Genomic DNA, 20,970 nt, shown 5'->3' with positions numbered 1-20,970 from the left:
AAAAGAAAACATTGTTTATTGTCAAAACTACCTCAAGACTGAACCGGTTGAAGTGTTTGAGATTCTAGACTAATGAAGTCATTGTCTTCTACCTTTAGATCTGAAACACATTCTTGTCTAGTTATTTATTTGCTTTTAGTTATTGTTTCCCTCTATCATATTCATGTTTTCTCTCTCTCTCTCTCTCTCTCTCTCTCTTTTTCGAAGATAACCGGTTCAGTCTCAAGGTAGAAGACAGTTAACAATGTCTTCTTTTGAAGGGTAGTTTTGACATTTTTAATCGATAACTAGCAGTCCATTAACGGCAGGGACCAACTTAACACTTTTTGAAAATTTGAGTATTGCAGTGATACATTTGAAAGTTTGGGTGCTAGGCAGTGACAGTGCTCCCAAGGTTGAGGGTACTAAAGTGGAATTTTCCCACTTGACACTTATTATTGTTATTATTTATGGTGATGATGATATGTTTGTTCACTTGTGTAGATATTGGTCTGATTTCTGGTCATGGTGTTAATAGCCAGCAGCCTCCTTCTATCTATATATCCATCTGGATATGCCCTCCCTCCCCCACAGGCCACAATCCACATGCAACTCTGCGTCTTGAAGTGGCAGGCAGAGATCATACACACATACACACTGATGCACTGAAGAAAATGCTAACTGAACACGGGTCAGCTAGCTGGAGCCTGGAGGTGAAACAGTGAGGAGCATGGAAGAGAATCTGGCCTGCATTGCAGTCAAACTGTGATGTCAGGAGCATTCGTATGGTTGAAACTTGAAAAGAGCCATCACTTAGCTGCCTGCTGATGGGGCAGGTGACGCATGCAACAGCGTCGGAACGACAGTGACTCGATCGGTTTCTGATGCCTGCAGCCTAAGAAGAACCACACCAACTTTGCACAAAGGTGAACATGTCAGACTTGAAATAAGTTGCCATTTTATGTTTAAAAGTTATTGCAGGTTATATACATTGCCATTTTTCTGTTGAATTGAATGTCATTTTTTTTACTACCACATGCATTAATTCTTATTAAAACCGTTCAATTACATGAAATCACTTCATTTTCATTCATTGATACAATCTTTTTAAGGGTGTGATACTGATGGGTTTTATATTTGCCCAATTTTGTGTAGATATATATATATATATATATATATATATCAGACTCTTGTAAGTGAAAATGAACTTTTATTGACAAAATCCTAACAGAAGCAGACCACCTTACAAAATGGTCATAGAGCATACAGCAGCATAGTATGCGTATGTGTATATGTATGACTCAGACAATGTGATTTTGGAAGAGAGCCTGGAGAATACCATTTGCACCCCCACCCTATACTAAATAGCAATATCCATATCCACATGAGTAAAGACCAGAAGAACCAACCAACCAAGAAAAGAGTAGTTGGAGCGGGTAGGTTAGGTGTATGTGGATATTAGGGGCTGGGGAAAGGCTTTGATAAATCACAATTTCTCGTGAATTTGAGACTCTTGTGACGCCGTTGCAGACACGGGATAAATCACAAAGAGGCAAAGACCCCCACAGTGATTTTTGAACCCCATCAATATTCCATGAAAAAGATAAAGAAGAATATCGTGTCAAATCGGTATCGAGGGGTCTCGGGCTTGCCCTGAATCAAGGGTCGCAGGAAATAAATATGTTCTCCGTGACTGATAAAAAATTCACCTGATTGTTTACTAATTTTTACGGTGTCAATTGATTTCACTCTTCACTCTTCCGGGATGTGCTCAGATATGAACTCTTCACTCTTCAAAATATTTGTAATGCACAGCTGTAATGTCTAAGACATGTGCGAACAGCTGGTGGTAATATATCCCAGCACCATTCAACTCCTCATCCGTTTCCACTTTCCACTACACGATGGTGAAGTCATGTGGGAACAATTTTTTAATAACACTATAAGAGATCTGGAATTGAATGTTGACCGTTCCATGTTCTCACGGAGTATGGATGTAGCCGTGACATCGGTGTGAATTGTTGAATGCACGTGGGAATGGTTTGTAGGTGCCTCATGCTGTTGAATATTGACCATTTTATTTCTCTGTCTATCATGTCCGGCCCCACGTTGGAGCATATTCAACGACCCCACGTTTTCAACAAACTTTTCCTACCCACTTTTTATCCGCCGTTAATTGGAACTGGAGCCACACATCTCTATTACGTGTCTCCAATTCACGACGGATAGAGGGTGGATAGAAAATCCCGAATGGTTTTCGATGTTTCTAATATACGGCATGGATGTGCTGGGACGTTGTGGGGACTGATTACATCTCCACCGTAACACATTGATTCAACTTTTTTTTTTTCTGCTGAGCCTCATTTTGGGCTTTGGAGAGCTGGAAATAGTATAAATATGTACGGTACTACGGTTACGGTGTAAATACATAAAACAATACAATATTTACTGTATTTGTACTCCTTCCAAAACTGAACGATTGAACCTCAACCTCCCTCTTTCTCCGATCACTAAACAGGAGGACGGCAAAGACAACTTGAAGCACCATTATTAAAAAAATCTACCAAAAAAAAAATATCCTTTGAAAATCCACTTGAAGTCTACTCCTGCACTCTACTCTGCTCTGCTCGACTGCAAGTCATCTCGACTCTGGACTGACTCATGAGTCATGACATGAAGTCAACAATTAAGATATAGTTAAGATCTCGATGTACAAGAGTAAAGAATCAGCCTTCGCTACCTTATCACCACCACCATCAGTCATATCTGAGACTATTCACGGAGAGAGAAAGGAGAACAAGGAGATCCTATGGAGCTTTTGGACCCTTCCCCTCCTGAACCGTCTGGAGATGACTCCATCCAACTCTTTGATTCCCCTACTTTCCCACTTGGCTTTCACCTGGGATTTCGAGGCCCTCGCATTGTTCCCCTCTCGCCGGAAATTGCAGTAGACGGTGCTGACATTGTACATGTGGCAGTCGGAAATTCTATAGAAAAAACTATAGCTTTGCTTCATTGGACGTTCCGGCGTTTCAAAAACCTATTTATATGCCTTCTTCATATTCATCAACCTTCTCCCACGATTCCAACCCTCTGTAAGTTTTCCTTCTCTTCTCTCACCTCTAATTTTCCCTGCCAATTTTGCCTCTTTTTCTCAAAGAATTTGTTTGGTGTGCTCTAGAAATTCGTCTCAATTCTGCAATGTTTTTTTTTTTTTTTCTTTTTCATCTTTGCTACTGATATTCGGACTTCAAGATCGATTTGTCGGCTTCTTTTTAATCAGTTGGTTCCGGCTATTCATTAAATATTAATCTTCAATTTCATTTTGTTAATCAGGTTTTAGTCTATTTTATCGGTTTCTTCTTCAACAGTACCTACAAATACATACAATCTTCATTATTTTCTTAATTAGATTTTGGATTCCCTTCCTATTAACTTCATTTTGTTTGTGCTTCATTATTAACCAAATTTCCTTCTCTCCATGGCGGTGGGCTAATAAGTTTTAAATTTATGTAGTAGGAAAACTTCCTGCAAATCAAGCAAATCAGGAAACGGTATCTGCTTATAGAAAAGAAGAGATGGAACGGACCAAGAAACTTCTATTTAATTACTTGGGCATCTGCCATAGAGCTAAGGTCTTCTGTCTCATGATTCTTTTGTTTCCAAAAATAAATGATAACTGTAACATCAGTAGTGATAGATCTCTGGATAAAAAAACTGCATATTTGGAAAGAAATATAAAATACTAGGACAATCTGCAGTTTCATGTATGTTAGTGGTATGGACCATTTCCTTCTGTATGCAAGGAAATGAAGATTAGTCATTTTATTTGGCATTTAGGATTTATTCGGTCCTGGCTTACCTTAGCTGTCTGCAAATTTGCGAAATCTTGCACCTGAGGGAGATGCGGAAAGAAGACATAGGACAGGGAGAGGGAATCTTTAAAGCAGCTTATGTTCAATAAAAGTGATTGTTAAGTCGGTTTGTGTGAGTTGACATATGCCCTTTGGGGCTAACAGAGAGGTGCTCTGAAACTTCTTTCAACCACTAACTGGATCTTAAGAAACTGCCTTTTGTGCCCTCATTTCCCGAAATAAGTAGTCCCACTCCTACCCCGATTCATTGTCCCCATTCTTGGCTGCTAAAACTATGACCTCCCTAATACCAAATTGGTGCAATGAGGTGTGTGCATCATAAAAATGTCTCTAAGGTGGCAAGAATCTAAAAGTCTAAAACTATTGTCCTCACCTACCTTAGTTTGTCTATGGTCTTTCTGCTTATAATCTTCGTTAATGCAAATAAGTGGTTTTCTTCTTTCTCAGTATGGTGTTTATGCATGAAAAGGTTGTCTGGAAGAGAAGTCTCCATGGTTTCCTCTTTATCAACTAATATTTTCTCTTACAGTTGATTTGTACGTGAGCCTCCTCCAAAATGTGAAAGGGCATGTGATGATAGATACTTTTCTGGGCAAATAAAATTTGAATTAGAGATCAAGTTTCAGGAATCAGGACCCATTGACGTGTTGGAACTTACTGAGTTTGAGCAATCATGTTGAACAAAATATTTGTTGGTTATCTGCCATATTCAGGAAAAAAGACACAAGGCAAACTATATATTCAGAATGGTTTGGCAAGGAGCCTTCTGAATAATCTTAATGACTTGACCTATAAATGGAGATGGAGAAGTCCAAGTAGGCCTGTCAATACACCCGAAAATCCGCAGCTTGATCCAACATCCGATCCGATTATGTTATAATATTTATTCATTTTAATATAACAAATGTTATCTAATTATATTTAAAATTATAAAAAGTATATTTTTACATATTATATTATATATGAATTTATATATATATAATAAATTCAGTATGTTATATTTACATTAATTTATTACATATAAAACTTGAAAAGTAATTAACTTTTTAGTTTTTTTGTATTTAAAAAAATTAACGCGAAGTCGGATTAAATCTGAATCCAATCTGAGTTTGGTAAGATTCGAATTCAAATCCAATGTCTTCAAATCCGATGGGATTTCGGATTGGATTTGGATGCAAGTTTTCAATAATTTGATCGGATTCGTATTTGCTGAATCCAATCCAAATCCAATCTGATTACATACCTAGGTCCTAGTGAATCTCATCAGAAGGAATTCTGAACCTACAGTGGAGGATTTTTTAGTGTGGTTATGTTTCCCCCTTGTCAGTTATAAAGAAAACATATATTTTATTGATCATAATTTTCTATGTTGCTAGAATATCCAAAAAAATATATTCTTATGAAGATCAATATACACAAAACATATGTATTATTATGAATATCCTATTGTTTATTATCTCGTCTCACAAAAAGTAATCATCATGCTGCAGGTAAAAGCAAGCATCATTGCAATTGAATCTGGCCAAGCACAGAAAGGTATTTTAGATCTGGTGAACATGCGTAGCATCAAGAAGCTTGTAATGGGTACAGCATCAGATAAGTAAGTCCTTTGCCTTCTTTTCTTTTATTTTTAATACCCAATGCCATTGATAAGCACATTTTATTTTGGTGCACGCACTGATGGGTCTTGAATTCAAAATTAGGACACCAGTCTTTGTCCCAAACTGCCAACTCTTCTTGGTTTCCCACGTGAAGCTAGGAACCTGGTTAATAACTGGGTCAGGCCTGGTTATGATGGAGCCACCGGATAGGTTCCAGACCAACCAAATTCAATTTTCAACATGCATGCTCATATGAGTGTATTTATTGGTTGGTTTTGCATTGGACGCTAACCGTTGCTACTGAAATCCAGTCTCTGTTATCAACAGAGATGAAGCAGGGCCCTCACTTCTAAAACCAAAATGAAACTTATAAAAATGGCAACAGTAAATAATGGAGACCATGTCTTGATGTTCATTTTGTTTTCAAGTCCATTATAAACAATTTTCCATAATAATGACAAAATACATAGACAATCAAAAGGAAAGGTGACACAATATCAAGTTCTGTAATGACACAGCTAAAAACGTGCAGATATATTAATCTCTAACCCTCTCTAGCTGTGCCTAGGGGATATTCAAGGGTCAAGTAATAAATATGGAGAGCCGAGAGCATGGTACTGAAGACCTATACTTATAAAATGTTCATGGTCAACCCCCTGGGAGAAAGTTGAGCTGAGTTATTGGCTGCTATTCATGGGTGACTTCTTAATTAATTGACTGCAGATCACATCAGGCCATCAAGTGACATATTTATTCTCCTTTGTTCAGCATAACTACAAAAGATTTATTTGGGATCGGTGGCCTTGTAGTGGTCGTTTTGTATATTTTAGGTGGTCAATTTAGAATGCTAATTTGCATGAGGTAATAGATGCATGGATGTCTGGATGATGAATTTGATTGTATTCCTAGTTCAGGATTTTTAATGTATGTCTCTCCAAGAAAAAAAAAACAAAAAAAAAAAAAACAAAAGAAATAAAACAGCATTGAAGTATGGTTTTAGAAGAAAACTAACAACAAAAAAACGGTTTTACAAGAAAATTCAAGATTAAGATATTTGTATTGCTGGAAAACAATCTTCAGCAGTAAAAGAAGTAAATTATGGCTTGAATACTGATTGAATCAACTTAAGTGGAAATATGAGGGATATGTTTAGTTGGTGATTTGATCAATTAGGTGATTATTTATTTATTTATTTTTGATAAGTTAGGTGATTACTTATTTATTTAATTCATCGCGTTATTTGATTATTATTATTTTTTTTTTGTAGATTACCCTAGTAAGTAAGTTAGGCAAGGGATATGTGGGTGTATTTTTCCCATAAATAGATGTTATATGTGTATGACTATGATTTGCAAAGGCCAATCCATACATGTCTAACATGCATTTTTGGACCATGGCATATAGAGTTAGAAGGATAAGACCTGTTTTATACCCTATTTGTTGGGACATGGGACCTTCATCATATTGTTAAAAGGCTGTTAATTCTCTAAGTATAGTACCGCAGGGGTACTATTGTAATTTTCTCCTTTTATTTTTATATCTTGTTGCCCTAGTATATATACCAAAAACTGGCGCCGCCAGCAGTAATTTAGGCTCTCAGATCTCTCTTCTTTCTTCCTCTCTTCTTCTCTCTTGCATAACATGGTATCATAGCGGGGCTATCAGATATTAAAGGAGAGGTCGAGTGAACAGTTTCCTTCGCATCAGATTTCCAGATCTGCTGCCCACACCTACTGTTCAGTTGATTGAAGATCAATGTTTTCTCATGCACTAAAGTAACTTCTCTCCTTCTCTTTTTTTTTTTTTTTTCTTTCTAGTCGTGTGCTAGGGCAAAACCTGTACTAGGTCTGTTGGTTGGATGTGAGGTGATCAACACCTCTTTCTTTCCTTTTTCGTGGGGTCGGATAACCCCTGTATAAGCTGTAGGTCGTGAAGGTTTTTTGTGTGCTGCAATAGTAGCTTTTATGGTGCACTAAAGGTCAAAGAGTAACCTGTACTTCCTGTAACAACATTTCTGTTGATGCGTAGGCCAAGAGATGACTTGTATGCACTGTAATAGCACATTTGTTTTACAGAAAAGGGTTGTGTTTTCGAAGAGAAGAAGGGGTTTCCTTTCTCCCTTGGTGTTAGACCTTTTTTTTAAAGGTTTTGTGCCCACTTTAAGAGTTTTTGAATTTGTAATCATGAGTGGTGAAGATTCTGCTACATTCAGTGTTTCCTCAATGCAGAATGGAATGAGTAGGGGTGTGGACCTATCCTTTCCCATGGCTGTTATTCCTCTCGATGGCTTAAATTATTTAGAGTGGTCAAGAGGGATCAAGTTGTACATCACTGCAAGGGAAAAGATAGGTTATATAAATGGGAGAATTAAAGAACCCAATTCTGGGAGTGCTGAATATGACAAATGGAATCAGGAAAACATCATGGTCATGTCCTGGCCTTTAGTGTCTATGCAACCTCAAATAAGAAGGAATTTTATGTGGGATGAAACGGCAAATGAGATCTGGGAACAAGCAAAATCAACCTATTCTGAATTGCATCACTATGCAAAAATCTACCAGTTACAGGTAGAACCGTCCACTTGTAAACAGGGGGAGGAGAGGTACGGCAAATGAGATTTGGGAACAAGCAAAATCAATCTATTCTGAACTACATCACTATGCAAAAATCTACCAGTTACAGGCAGAACCGTCCACTTGTAAACAGGGGGAGGAGAGGTGTCTGTCTGTGTACTATTCAAACTTGACCTCTGTTTGGAAGGAGTTAGACCATTATCAGAGTATGGACTGGAAGTGTGATAAAGATGCAAAATTGTACAAAAAACTTGTTTCCCAGTAAAGATTGTTTGCTTTCCTACATGGCTTGAACCCTGCATATGAATCTATCAGAGTCCAGATCCTAGGTAGCAAAGATCTTCCATCCGTCTAGGAAGTTTATGCTCTAGTACAATCAAAAGAAAGCGAAAGAAATTTGATGAACAATTCTATAGGGGATGCAGTCGTGTTGGCAACAAAAGGGAGTGTTACTACAGGTGAGGGAAATACCTTTAAGAAGGGGGATTTTCAAAAAAAGGTGGATGACAAGGACAAACTATGGTGTTCTCATTGCCAGAAACCCCAACACACCCGAGACACATGTTGGGATCTTCATGGGAAGCCGAAATGGGCTCAAGATCTGAGTAAGAAGCAAGGTTTAGATTTGAATAAAAAGTCGGGACAACAAGGTACAAGAAAGCACACCATGGCAAATATGGCTATTCAGGTACTCTACCATAGTTGGTCAAGGAACCATTTTTCTTCCCTTTGGCCTTACCCTGTCTAATGTTTTACATGTCCCAAAATTTCCCATTAATTTGTTCTTTGTTAGTAGTATTACTAATTCCTTAAACTGCTCAATGACCTTTTTCCCTTCTTACTGTGTGATCTAGGATCTGGCCTCGGGGAAGACGATTGGTAGAGGATGTATAGTGGATGGGTTTTACATGCTAGAGAATAAGGTTAGTCTTCAAGTCACAAAGTCTAAGAGTCAGGTCTATTTATGGCATAGTCATCTTGGTCATTTATCTTTTGAGTTTTTAAAAATTGTGTTTCCAAAGTTGTTTAAGTTAGTATCAGTGTCAGAATTTACTTGTCAAACTTGTTAATTGAGTAAGCAGTGTAGAATTCATTTCTCTTCAAAGAACAATAAATCTAAATTTCCTTTCTACATTGTTCATTTTGATGTTTAGGGCCCTGTTACTTTACCATCTGAGAGTGGTTACAAGTATTTTCTTACCATTATTGATGATTATTCTAGATATACATGGGTATATCTCATGCGAACCAGGGATGAAATGAAGTACCAAATATTATCCAAGATTTTCAGCGGATGATCTTCACCCAATTTCAAACTAAAATTCAAAATTTTCAGTTGAATAATGCCAAAGAATATTTTCATAGTGATCTTACGGAGTTTTTTGCTTCACGTGGCTCACTTCACCGTAGCTCTTATGCCCGAACACCACAACAAAATGGTGTTGCTAAAAGAAAGAGTCGACACCTTCTTGAAGTGGCCTAGGGATTACTATTTCATATGAATGTCCCGAAACGTTTTTGGCTTGAGGCTGTCCTTTGTGCTACCTATCTCATCAACCGCATGCCCTCTCGTTGGTTAGAGTGCAAAGCCTCACATCAGCTTCTTTTTCCTAAGGCTTCCATTTTTTCTATTCCTTGTGTCTTTGATTGTCATTGTTTTGTTCAGAATTTGTCTCCCACTTGTGGAAAATTAGATCCTCGTGCCATTCCTTGCATCTTCTTGGGGTACTCCTTCACTCAAAAGGGATACTGGTGCTTTGATCCTGTTTCTCGAAAGTTTTATGTTTCTATGGATGTCTCCTTTGAGAATGAGCCTTTCTTCCCTATTTCTCCTCAGGTGGAGTGTAGGAGTGAGGAGAAATTAGTTTAGCTCCCTCCTCTTCCTTATCCTCCTCCCTTTCGTGTCTTCTTTCGTCGTTACAAAGGCCAACCATGTTCAAGAGTTGTGAGGCACCTAGAAGTTGTACCACCAATGCCATCAGATTCTCTGGGGGCGGATCATACCCATTCATGTACCTTGGTTCCTTTTGATGTTCCTGACCCTATTGCTATTGATACTTCTGTTGCTAATGACCTTGACCTTCCTATTGCTCACCGAAAATGTGCTAGATCTTGCACTACTAAACACCCCATTTCCCACTTTGTTTCTTATGAAAACATTTCACCCTCCTTTTGAGCCTTTCTCTCTTCCATTGATAGTGTTCCTATCCCTAAGAATGTGGCAGAAGCTCTTTCAGTACCTGAATGGGCAGATGCTATGAAGGTAGAAATTAATGTTTTACATATAAATGGCACATGGGAACTAATCTTCCTGAGGGAAAGGATCCAGTTGGATATAAATGGGTTTTCACAGTTAAACACAGGGTTGATGGCACCTTGGAACGGTATAAAGCTCGTTTAGTGGCAAAGGGGTATACACAAGTGTATGGAGTAGATTATGTAGAAACATTTGCACCTATTGCTAAGATGAACTCCATTAGAGTTTGTTTCTCCTTAGCTGTTAATCTTGACTGGGATCTTCATCAGCTTGACATCAATAATGCATTTTTGAATGATGACCTTGGAGAGGAAGTATAAATGGTACAACCCCCTGGTTTTCGGGTTCAAGGTAATGAATAGAAAGTGTGCAGGTTAAAGAAATCATTATATGAGCGGAAGCAATCACCAAGAGCCTGGTTTAGCAGGTTCCATGTAATAGTACAGGAAAGAGGATACAAGCAGTGTTAATCTGATCACGCATTGTTTGTGAAAAGAGGGGAAGGGAAAATTGCAACACTGATAGTATATGTTGATGATATAGTTATCACTGGTGATTGGAAGGATGAAATTCAGAAGTTGAAGAATTTTCTTGCTACCCGGTTTGAAGTGAAGGATTTAGGTCCTCTAAGGTACTTTCTTGGGATTGAAGTGGCCCGCTCACAAAAGGGTATCTTCATTTCCCAAAGAAAGTATGTCCTAAATCTACTCCAAGATACAAGAAAATTGGGAGTGAAGCCAGTTGATTCCCCTATTGATCTTAACCACAAAATAGGCGGCTATCAAGGTGAACCCATCAAGGTTGTGAAACAGTTCCAGAGACTTGTAGGAAGATTGTTATATCTTTTTATGACTCGACCAGACATAGCTTATGCAGTGGGTATTCTTAGTCAATTCATGCATGCCCCTAAGATTACCCATCTTGAAGTAGCAGAAAGAGTTCTCAAATATCTTAAGAAGTTCTCAGGTACAAGCTTGTTGTTTCAAAAGCATGAACATATGAAAGTTGAAGTGTATACTGATGTAGATTGGGCAAGATCCCTGAATGACAGAAAGTCAACTAGTGGCTACTATACCTTTGTAGGAGATAAATCTAGTTACCTGGAGAAGCAAAAAGCAGAATGTGGTAGATAAATCTAGTGTTGAAACTGAATATCAGGCAATGTCTCATGGAGTGGCTGAAATTATGTGGCTAAAAAATTTGTTGAGTGAGTTGGGTTTTCCAGTTGATGGGCTTATGACCCTATTCTGTGATAATAAAGCAGCCATAAACATTGCTGCTAATCCGGTGTTGCATGATAGAACTAAACACATTGAAGTCAACAAACACTTTATTAGAGAAAAGGTTGTCAAAGGGGAAGTGTGTACTCCTTATGTTAGCTCTGAAGATCAACTTGCAGACATCTTTACAAAAGGGTTACACCACTCACGGCATCATGATTTATGTGACAAGTTGGGCATGATTGACATCTATGTCCCAACTTGAGGGGGAGTGTTAAAAGGCTGTTAATTCTCTAAGTATAGTACCACAGGGGTACTTTGTAATTTTCTCCTTTTATTTTTTATATCCTGTCGCCCTAGTATATTTACCAAAAGCTGGCGCTGCCAGCAGTACTTTTGGCTCTCAGATCTCTCTTCTCTCTTCTTCTCTCTCTCCTCTCTTCCTCTCTTCTCTCCTGCATCATTGGCCACAACCTTTCATTTTAAGGAACCTTTTGAATTCCTTTTCTTTAAAGGAAATACTTAATGACCTGTCTAAATGGGTATAACCCGTATTGTTGAGTGGGAACTCTTCTAATCAAAAGCCATTTGCACTTTTGAGTACTTGATCTTTTTATATACTGAGAGGTGGAATTATTAAACATGTTTTTATCTATATTCAGAATTCAAAGATAAGAATTTGCTGGTATTTGTTGTTACTGCTACCTTGGTTCAGAGTCTACTGCCAATTATTATTAATCAGCTAACCACTTACCAACTTTAATGACTTGCATGATATATTTTCTGCTGCTGTTGGTTATTTATTATGAAGTTTTGCTCCATGCTCTTTCTGCAAGTAGCCAAGTATGCAATTTTTATGTTGCTATGCAGCTGCATGAAGGTGAAGAACTCTACCAAGGCAAATTATGTGGCCAAAAACGCTCCTGCATTCTGTCAAGTCTGGTTTGTAAACAAAGGAAAACATGTCTGGACGAGGGAGTCTTCTGAAAGTCCAAACGTCCTGCCACCTGAAAATGTACATGCAGAAAGATTAAGGTCTAGCTTACCACATAATCATAAACCTGAAATCATATTTAATCCAGAATGTTTTAGATCCACTTCTATTCCTGGGAGAGTATCTAGTGGAGTCAGTAGCTGCAATCAATTGGAACAAGATGAAACAGAAGAGGCTTTATCTACCAGTGGATCCTGTTCACTAGATAGATTTGACCTAATTGGCACAATTTCTGGGCATGCTTCATCTACTGAAAGAAGGGTGTCATCAGAGTCGGATTTAAATTTAGAGAAAGAAAGACTATATAATCTGCTTGAGGAAGCAATGAGAGAAGTTGAGGCATCAAAGAATGAAGCATGTGTGGAGCTACTGAGGTCCAAAAAATTGGAATTGGAAGCCATTGAAGCTATCAACAAGGTAGTGTTGATGTTATTCCCTTGCTTACTTGTTAGTAACGTATGACATACCAGTTCCATAACCACAATTCAAAAACATGTTTCTTGAGAATGCATTCCTTGCTCTACTAGGTCAAAGATTTTGAAGCTTCCTTCTTACACGAAGTTGAGCTCAGAAAAGAGGTTGAGGAAGCACTTAGAACTACTCGACAAGAACAAAGAAATCTCTTAGAAACAAGGGAAGAAGTGATAAGAGATCTACAGAAGACCATGAGAAATGTAGCTATACTTGACATTCAGGCCCACGAAGCCATGCGTCGGCAAGATGAAGCCACTGGAGAATTAAGGCTCATCCAAGCTTCCATAGAAACTCTCCGACATGAAGGGCAGAGGATCCAGCAACAAAAAGAGGAGGCCTTATGTCAGCTGAAACGGTGGAGAAGTTGTAGCCAACATGGAGCAACGAAAGGTAAAGGGTTAGATGGGTTTGTCAATCACCTGCCCATGTTCACAGAGTTTTCTCGGTTGGATCTACAAACTGCAACATGCAACTTTTCAGAGAGTTTCAAGATTGGGCAGGGAGGATATGGTTGTGTTTATAAAGGAGAGATATTTGATAGAAGTATTGCTATAAAGAAATTGCATCTGCATAACGTGCAAAGCATATCAGAGTTTCAACAAGAGGTGAGCTTCCTCCCCTCCCCCCGCCCTCTTTCTTGTGCATTTCCATTAAGGCTTGATACAATAATAACAATAACAACAACAAAAGATAGAAGCCATCTTTTCTTTTCTTTTTTTTTTTTTTTTTTTTTGGAATGGCAAATGGAAAAGCTGCTTTCCCCTGTCTATTACATGAAGACTACAATTTTGGGGAATTTTTCCCCATTAATCAATATGTGTCAACCAACAGATCAGCCATTGGATTTTCCTCTTAATTCTTTTCATGGATCATTCACCGCACCATAATTTTTCTAATCATCCCAAAGAAAATGAAATAGGCGAACTCCTTTGAATTACTAGATGAGGATGTTTTTCAGCCTAGGATATCTAATTGGGAGGACATGTCAAATGATGAACTCATTCCTCTACCATGTATTCATCATGTTCAACATTGAAAGGGTTAATGATTCTTTTTGTCCTGTTCAGGACTCGGGGTTTTTTTTTCTTTTTCTTTTTCTTTTTTTTTCTTTTTTTTGAGAAGAGGTAAAGCATGTATTTCATTAAACTACCCTTCCAGGACTCAATTTGTTCATAAATAACATTGGTTATAATAAAAGAAATAATGATTGCATTATTATCGGGCTTTCATTGACAAGCCAAATAGCATTCCTCATATGAATTTAACATCTTCTGTTTTCATACAAGCAGGTTGTAGTTCTCAGCAAACTACAGCATCCTCATCTAGTGACCTTAATTGGTGCCTGCCCAGAAGCATGGTCCCTTGTCCATGAGTACTTGCCAAATGGGAACCTCCAGGATCACCTCTTCTTTAGGAGAAACAATCCTCCCCTGACCTGGAAGACCCGAATGCGAATTGCTGCCAGAGTTTCAAGTGCCCTCCTCTTCTTGCATACTTACAGACCTGAGAAAATGATCCATGGTGACCTTAAACCTGAAAATATCCTTCTTGATTCAGAATTCAACTGCAAGATTGGAGATTTTGGGATTTGCAGGCTTGTCCCTGAGGAAACTGCACGTTGCCCAAGTTTTCGCTGGAATACAGAGGGAAAGGGTGCATTTCCATACATGGATCCAGAAATAGAGAGGACTAGAGACCTGACATCCAAGTCTGATATCTACTCCTTTGGGATCATTATTCTACAGCTACTCACTGGCAGGCACCCAGTAGGATTAGTGAGTGAGGTGCGCCAGGCAGTGTCTTATGGTAAGTTAGCATCAATCTTGGATCCATCTGCCGGAGAATGGCCTACATTTGTGGCAAGGCAACTGGTAGACCATGGTTTAAAATTCTGTGAGTTGAACAGTCGTGATCGACCTGAGCTGACACCAGCTATTGTGAGGGATCTGGAGCAGTTGCATCTTGCTGAAGAGCGACCAGTGCCATCTTTCTTCTTGTGTCCAATCCTCCAGGTGAGTGATAAGAATTACCTTCTTGGTTCTTTGGACTAGGTTAAAGCTTTTTGACATGGCAGTATTTAATTATGTTGATGGTTATTAGATGAGAAAGCTCTCATGTGTTCTCCCTAATGTGCGTATCATTCATTGACTTGAAAGTAGAAAATGTGATTTTTTGTCCAAACTTTCCAGTCAAATGTGATAGACATGTTCTGATTTGTTAATTGAGAACTGTTGGCATGGGACCTTAACTTGGTTACAATGGCTTGGATGGGCCATGACATCATTGAAGCAAGACATCCAAACAGCTAGAACTGCTGCTTTTGTTATGGGTTATAAGGGTGTTAAGGATGTTAATCTTAAATCCTTGATGCCATATCTAGTCTGAGTCTGAGATTATTAAGATGGGTTAGGCCTGTATCCGGTCCACCCCTCCCAAGATCCCCAGATAGCTGGTGGGTAATGGCCTTTTTTTTGGGAACGGCATTAAGGTCATTTGGTATCCTTAGGTTGAAGAGTGACAAAAATGAAAGAAGCCCCTTGGTCTCTATTATTGGCATTCAGCTCTGTAGATTTTGGTATGAAAGTGTCTCATCTCTCATGATGTGTAATGTAGCTCACTTTAATGGGATAAAATGCCACTCTTGCAGGAGATAATGCATGATCCTCAGGTGGCAGCAGACGGTTTCACCTACGAAGGCGATGCATTGCGTGGGTGGTTGGCAAATGGGAGGGAAACTTCTCCCATGACCAATTTGAAGTTGAGCCACCTGCATCTTACACCTAACCATGCACTTCGACATGCTATCCAACATTGGCTCTGCCAGTATTAAAATCTAATGTTACCGGAGTCTAATGTACACACACGCCGATGCATGTTTTATCATTTCTGATCTCTACATGTATATGGGTGGTTTTACATGCATGCATGTATATATTGTACCTATCTTCTCTTCTTGGGCATTCTGGCTGATTTATAATCATCATGTTATTAAGTAATGGGCTTATGCTTCAGCCACAAGTCTATGTCGTAAAGTTATTATTTAACTATTAATAAGATTTATATTGGTTTTTCACGAATATCATATCCATATGTATCTTGATTTTTTTCATTATTTTTCAATGTTTCGCGAATGTATCTGACAGTTTGTACTCCACATAATTGTCAAAATGTGTTTATACCTTATCCCTGGTCAATTTTACACTTTTAATCACCCCTTCATGGAAATCTAGGCATAGCTTTGGATTGACAAGCAATAAGTTGACTGCACTCCACCTCACAATTCTGAATTCAATTGCAGACCTATAATAATTTAAAATTATAAATGCCTTCACCTGTAACATTCATATCTGCCCGTGAATTGGCATCAATTTCAGATGGCACCTATTCCAACTGTACGGTGGAACTAAGATTTCTGAGGGTGGGCTAGACAGTAAAAACCCCTTACATTTATGCATGATTAGACATCAATAAACATGTCAATCATGCTAAAATGTTGATATGGCAAGTTATTATACACTGGTTAAACAGAAGCAGCTTGGCCAAACATCCTCATAATGCTTGCATTCCGTATCTTTACCAAAAAAAAAAATGCTTGCATTCCATAGTTTCTGATCCCCAGCCTATGTTCATAAACAGAGTTTCCTAATAAGCAATTTGTATGCTAATCCATTATATAGAAGAGCAGCTCACAAGGCCAGGCTTCCACCAAGATTTGAACCCTTGTATGCAACTTTACCCCCGTATGCTAATCCATTATCCCCAGCCTAGGTAGGGATAGATGTATGCAACTTTGCCTCTGTATATATAGAGAATCTGTTTCCAAGATTTGAACCCTGATCAGGTCACAATAGAGCAATCAGGCAAAACACTAACAAATGTTTGGTATAGGATTTGACATTAACTGTCAGAGCAATTTAGTGACATTGAGGTCAGGCAAGTGATTTGAGGACTTGCAAGAGCAAATCATGCTACAATGAGGGCGTCCTCATCCATCATCATAACATCTATTCAAGATAACTGTGTAACATGAGAGAGAGAGAGAGACAATTTTATGAAAGCTATTCAAGATTACTCTGTAACAGGATTCTTCAAAGATGCATTCAATAGGAAATCCACTTTCAATGGTTTATTGCACTCAATAAGAAATAGTCTTTTTCAATACCCTATCTACGGGCTAGTAATGGGTTTACCGTGACGCCAATGAACGATTTCAATCGACAGATAAAATCGACAAAAGGAGAGAGAGAACAACCATGTCGGTTTAAAGGAATTTTAGTATTTTACTGTTTAGGTATGGAAAAAACCTTTGGGGCCTTTGTGGCATGGTAAAATCTCGGGCCCACAACGCATTAACACGAGAATGCGTGTTTGACAGCGGCCACTTTGTGGTCTCTGCCTATAGAAAAAAAAATGGAAAATGCCAAAAGGTTAGGCCATTTTCCTTCTTATCTCCCTTCAGGAGTTGTTTCCACTTTCCACCACCTAGAATCCGAGCTCTTTTTCTGGCATCTGAAATATATCCATTCCTTAAACATTTAGACAATTTTAAAAATTCCATATCTGCTTTCCAATTAGCTTTATTAATTTCATAAAACATTAAAACCTCCGTAACCCCTGTCCTCCATTTTGTCTGTTTCTGCATCAAACAAACTTTCCACTTGTTTGTATGAATCTTTCCTTTGTGAATCCACCCACCCCCACGGCCCCACCTAGAAAATCTCGCAACATCTCCACCCCCATTGTATGAACTGGAATTGCTTGTGCAACTATTTAACAAATGTTGTTCTGTGACAGTAATTTAACTCTCTTGTTTCAACAGTAATTTAAAACTCGTCATGAAGCTATTCTACTCTTCACTTTTTCTACTATCTCCTTACAAGTTCCCTCTTTTTGCATTCCAATCCACAACTTAACTCCCAAATATTGATAATATTTTCACTTCCATTATCCTTTGAAACATCTTTTCTATGTCTTCTTTGAATGTTACTGCTAAAAAACACTCTAGACTTAAACAATTTGATTTTTTGCCCACACCTCTTCAAACTTTTCCAACACTTCCTTCACTCTTTGTAATTGCTTCACATCTGCCTTACAGACCATGTAGTCATTTTATGGTGAGAAAGGTTGCCCTGTACCTTAACCCCTTATTCCGTTGAAAATAATGGTGAATGTCATGTTATTTTATTATTACGTTATCAAAAGAAAAAAAGAAAAGAAAAGAAAAGTGGTTCGACTATTAGATTTGATGAAATTGTCTTTGGACATAAACAGAAAATTTAGGGAAAAAAGTTGCCTTTGGAGTTTGAACAAGCGCTGCTTTAACCGTACATGCACCAAGCCAGGAGCCTCTAACTACATCATTTAGTAACTTCATTAAAGCTCGAATGCTTAACAAACACCTCTATCAGTCACTCAACAAATGTAATGAAGTAATATGTAGACTAGCCATCTACTGCAGTGGCTATACAAACTTATAAAATCAACATCCTTGCAAGATTTCGTCCCTGGTGAAAAGCAGTGAGGCAGTAATCTGATTTTCAGTATGGTTGAATGGATGATCTTTTTCCACAGAATATTCAATCTTAAGTTCATCCATTTGACCACCCAAAAGAGGTTTTGATTCTCTAGTGTTGTCTTGATCTTCAAGTTCTTCTACTAGCAAGTGTTCCATCTGCTTAGTGGGTGCAATGTTTTCCTTGGAACTAATTTCATCATCATATTTGTCAAGCCTCGGACCTTGATTAGAGACATTGCATGAGCTTGAATCTTTTGTTGGGCTGTCAAGGACCACATTGCAATCCTCATAAGTCGATTGTGTTTTCTTGGCGTTTTGGGTTAAATCTGCCTCCTTGGAGGACGAGAATTGATCGTCTTGGTTGCCTGGATTGCAGTAGATAGAATTAGACCTACTGAGATATGACCCTTTGAAGCTTCCATCTGCTGAAGAAGATCGTTGGCAGAAGCTCCCAAATCCTTCAATACCACGTGTGAGCTTTCGAGCTTGGTTCCTCTCTTCCTTGAGGAGAGGCCCTTTATCAAGTAACTTCAGTACCCTCTCGGATTTCCTTCTAACAGCAAGGCCCCAGTTGAATCTGTATTAAAACGACAGAATCCACCTAGTATAAGTGGCAAAAATAACAGAGACAAGAAGCAAAAAACCAATAACCCAATAAAAATGATCTTAGATTGGATTAGGGACCCTTTTTCATCGATGTACTGAAAGGTTTCCATCTCCCCAATGATGTTTTTGTCGCTCTGAAACTCCTCCGCAACGCTCTCGGGTCCATGGGTCAGAAGGTGTTCCAATAAAATCACAGCCTTGTAAGCAATTCTCCAATTTTTTCTATCAAATCTCGACAACCTGAATCACATGGAGTCATGGAATCAAAAAGAGTTGGAGGTGAGGGACTGAGGGGTAAAATCCACAAATTGAATTACAAAAGAAGAAACCCAGGAACCTTGTATGAAGAATGTCCACAATCCTCCAATAATCATCCACTTCAAAAGCTGCCCGCGATATCAAACCCATAGTTCGGGTATCCGGTGCCCATGGATTACCATTGGTGGCTTCTTCCGTTAAGCTTCAATCCCAGCGCCCCACCCCACCCCCCAAACCAAAAAAAAAAATAAGTGAATGAATCAATAAACCCAGATGAAATAAGATGCATGATTAAAGCCAGATGAAAAATCAAACTCAAAAACGTGTATCGAGATCGAATAGAAAATAAGGGAAGGAAACCGATGTTAGCCTTGAGTTAAATGATACTCACAGTTGAGCGGGTGTAACGTCCGTCAGGGCCAATCGCGCCGTCCTGATCTTCTCTTTGAGGAAAAAAGAAGCATGTTTCTTAAACTCATGGAAGAAAGGAGTACCCATGGTGCTGTTGTTGTTTCCGAGAATCGACATGTCTGTGATCGATGAAGGAGAAAGAAAAGGAAGATCTTAATTTCTTTGCGGGGAGGGGGAGGCAATAAAAAAAGGAGGAGAATTTAGTATCGATTCCTTTCGATTTGCGTAAGCAGGAAATGCAACTGCTCCGCTGAAGCAATAAATGTCACCTAAAAGATGGAATGCAGACGTAAGAAGAGGAAGAAGCAGGAGAAGAAGTCAGCTAAGACCTGAGTGATTAAAATGGTGGAAAGAATTGAATGAGAGATCTGGACAGTAAACTAGTTGGGGGCCGGGGTGGGGACATGAACCGATGAACGTCGATGTTTCAACCTATACTTGTAACTTGGAAGGTCCCTTTCGTGTTTCGGCTTTCGATTCCAATGGGACTCGTACAGTCTAGACCCTGGGCGGTCTTCGTCTCTGAAGTCAACATCGATTTTTTGAATTTGAAAACCACGGGCACCGGCAAAATAGAATTTTGCAAAATTGAAAAAAAAAAACAGAAGGAAATTTAGCAAAATAAAAGAGTAGACGTTTCTTCTATTATTGATAAAATAACGATTAATGACAACGGAGGGAATATATCCTTTTGGGGTCGAGAGACAACACGATTCCTACTCCTACATCACATCTCCCCCCCCCCACAGCACATCTCCGCCGTCTATTAGAAACATCTCCCGATGATAATATTAGTTTTGGTGATATCGGAAGATATTTTCAAAACAGGACAGGAATGTGTTACGAGGCATTGTGGGCGGAGATGTGATCTCATTTATATATATACGCACATACATCTCACCATAAGACCGAGATCCACCATGTGCGGGTAAAAATCATGTTAGAACTTAGAACGCAAGGGTGCAACTGCATCGGATCATGTGATCCTATTTTGTTGAATTCGAATCATTCTGGTTCAGATCTTTGGATGGATAATAGGATCTAAATTGGATCGAATTTAGATTATTCTCTGATCCAATTTGATATGTATGTTATATATTTATTTATATAAATATATATAATACATATATATATATATATTATTTATTTATTTAAATTGGTATAGTTTTATATTTTTTTAATAATTTATTAGTTTTTAGACCTGATT

General features: G+C 38.5%; 2 protein-coding genes across 4 annotated transcripts; one reads left to right on the top strand and one right to left on the bottom strand.

The window, feature by feature from the left end:
- Nucleotides 1-2,452: 2,452 nt before the first annotated feature.
- On the top strand, nt 2,453-16,050 carry LOC148868088 (U-box domain-containing protein 33-like). 3 transcript variants are annotated; one of them, XM_088974061.1, is made up of 7 exons: nt 2,453-3,074; nt 3,496-3,614; nt 5,345-5,454; nt 12,376-12,916; nt 13,027-13,578; nt 14,263-14,985; nt 15,621-16,050. In XM_088974061.1, exons 1-7 carry the CDS (start codon nt 2,789-2,791, stop codon nt 15,801-15,803), a joined length of 2,514 nt encoding a protein of 837 aa, XP_088830187.1. In that variant the 5' UTR covers nt 2,453-2,788; the 3' UTR covers nt 15,804-16,050. The 3 variants fall into 3 exon arrangements, with proteins under 3 accessions (XP_088830187.1, XP_088830188.1, XP_088830189.1); XM_088974062.1 differs by having other exon boundaries at nt 2,479-3,074; nt 3,499-3,614; XM_088974063.1 differs by lacking the exon at nt 3,496-3,614 and having other exon boundaries at nt 2,563-3,074.
- A 2,198-nt stretch (nt 16,051-18,248) lies between these two features.
- LOC148868087 (ENTH/VHS family protein) lies at nt 18,249-20,612 on the bottom strand. Its single transcript, XM_088972445.1, has 4 exons — nt 19,744-20,612; nt 19,432-19,554; nt 19,173-19,334; nt 18,249-19,065 (listed from the first exon to the last, which is right to left on the bottom strand). Exons 1-4 carry the CDS (start codon nt 19,878-19,880, stop codon nt 18,453-18,455), a joined length of 1,035 nt encoding a protein of 344 aa, XP_088828571.1. The 5' UTR covers nt 19,881-20,612; the 3' UTR covers nt 18,249-18,452.
- Between the last annotated feature and the right edge of the window lie 358 nt (nt 20,613-20,970).

The sequence above is a fragment of the Nelumbo lutea genome, chromosome 2 (genome assembly GCF_056320005.1).
Source record: "Nelumbo lutea isolate HS-2025 chromosome 2, American lotus-T2T, whole genome shotgun sequence".
In the NCBI taxonomy this organism is placed as follows: domain Eukaryota; kingdom Viridiplantae; phylum Streptophyta; class Magnoliopsida; order Proteales; family Nelumbonaceae; genus Nelumbo; species Nelumbo lutea.
Note: the sequence above shows the minus strand (reverse complement) of the source record. Positions and strands in the feature narration are given on the sequence as shown.

Coding starts and splice junctions, on each gene's coding strand:
- LOC148868088 (XM_088974061.1), top strand. CDS start 2,789: ATGGAGCTTTTGGACCCTTCCCCTCCTGAACCGTCTGGAGATGACTCC. Junction 5,455..12,375: donor ATGGGTACAGCATCAGATAA/GTAAGTCCTTTG, acceptor GTTGCTATGCAG/CTGCATGAAGGTGAAGAACT. Junction 14,986..15,620: donor TCTTGTGTCCAATCCTCCAG/GTGAGTGATAAG, acceptor CCACTCTTGCAG/GAGATAATGCATGATCCTCA.
- LOC148868087 (XM_088972445.1), bottom strand. CDS start 19,880: ATGTCGATTCTCGGAAACAACAACAGCACCATGGGTACTCCTTTCTTC. Junction 19,555..19,743: donor GACGTTACACCCGCTCAACT/GTGAGTATCATT, acceptor CTGGGATTGAAG/CTTAACGGAAGAAGCCACCA. Junction 19,066..19,172: donor CAGTACATCGATGAAAAAGG/GTCCCTAATCCA, acceptor GTTTTAATACAG/ATTCAACTGGGGCCTTGCTG.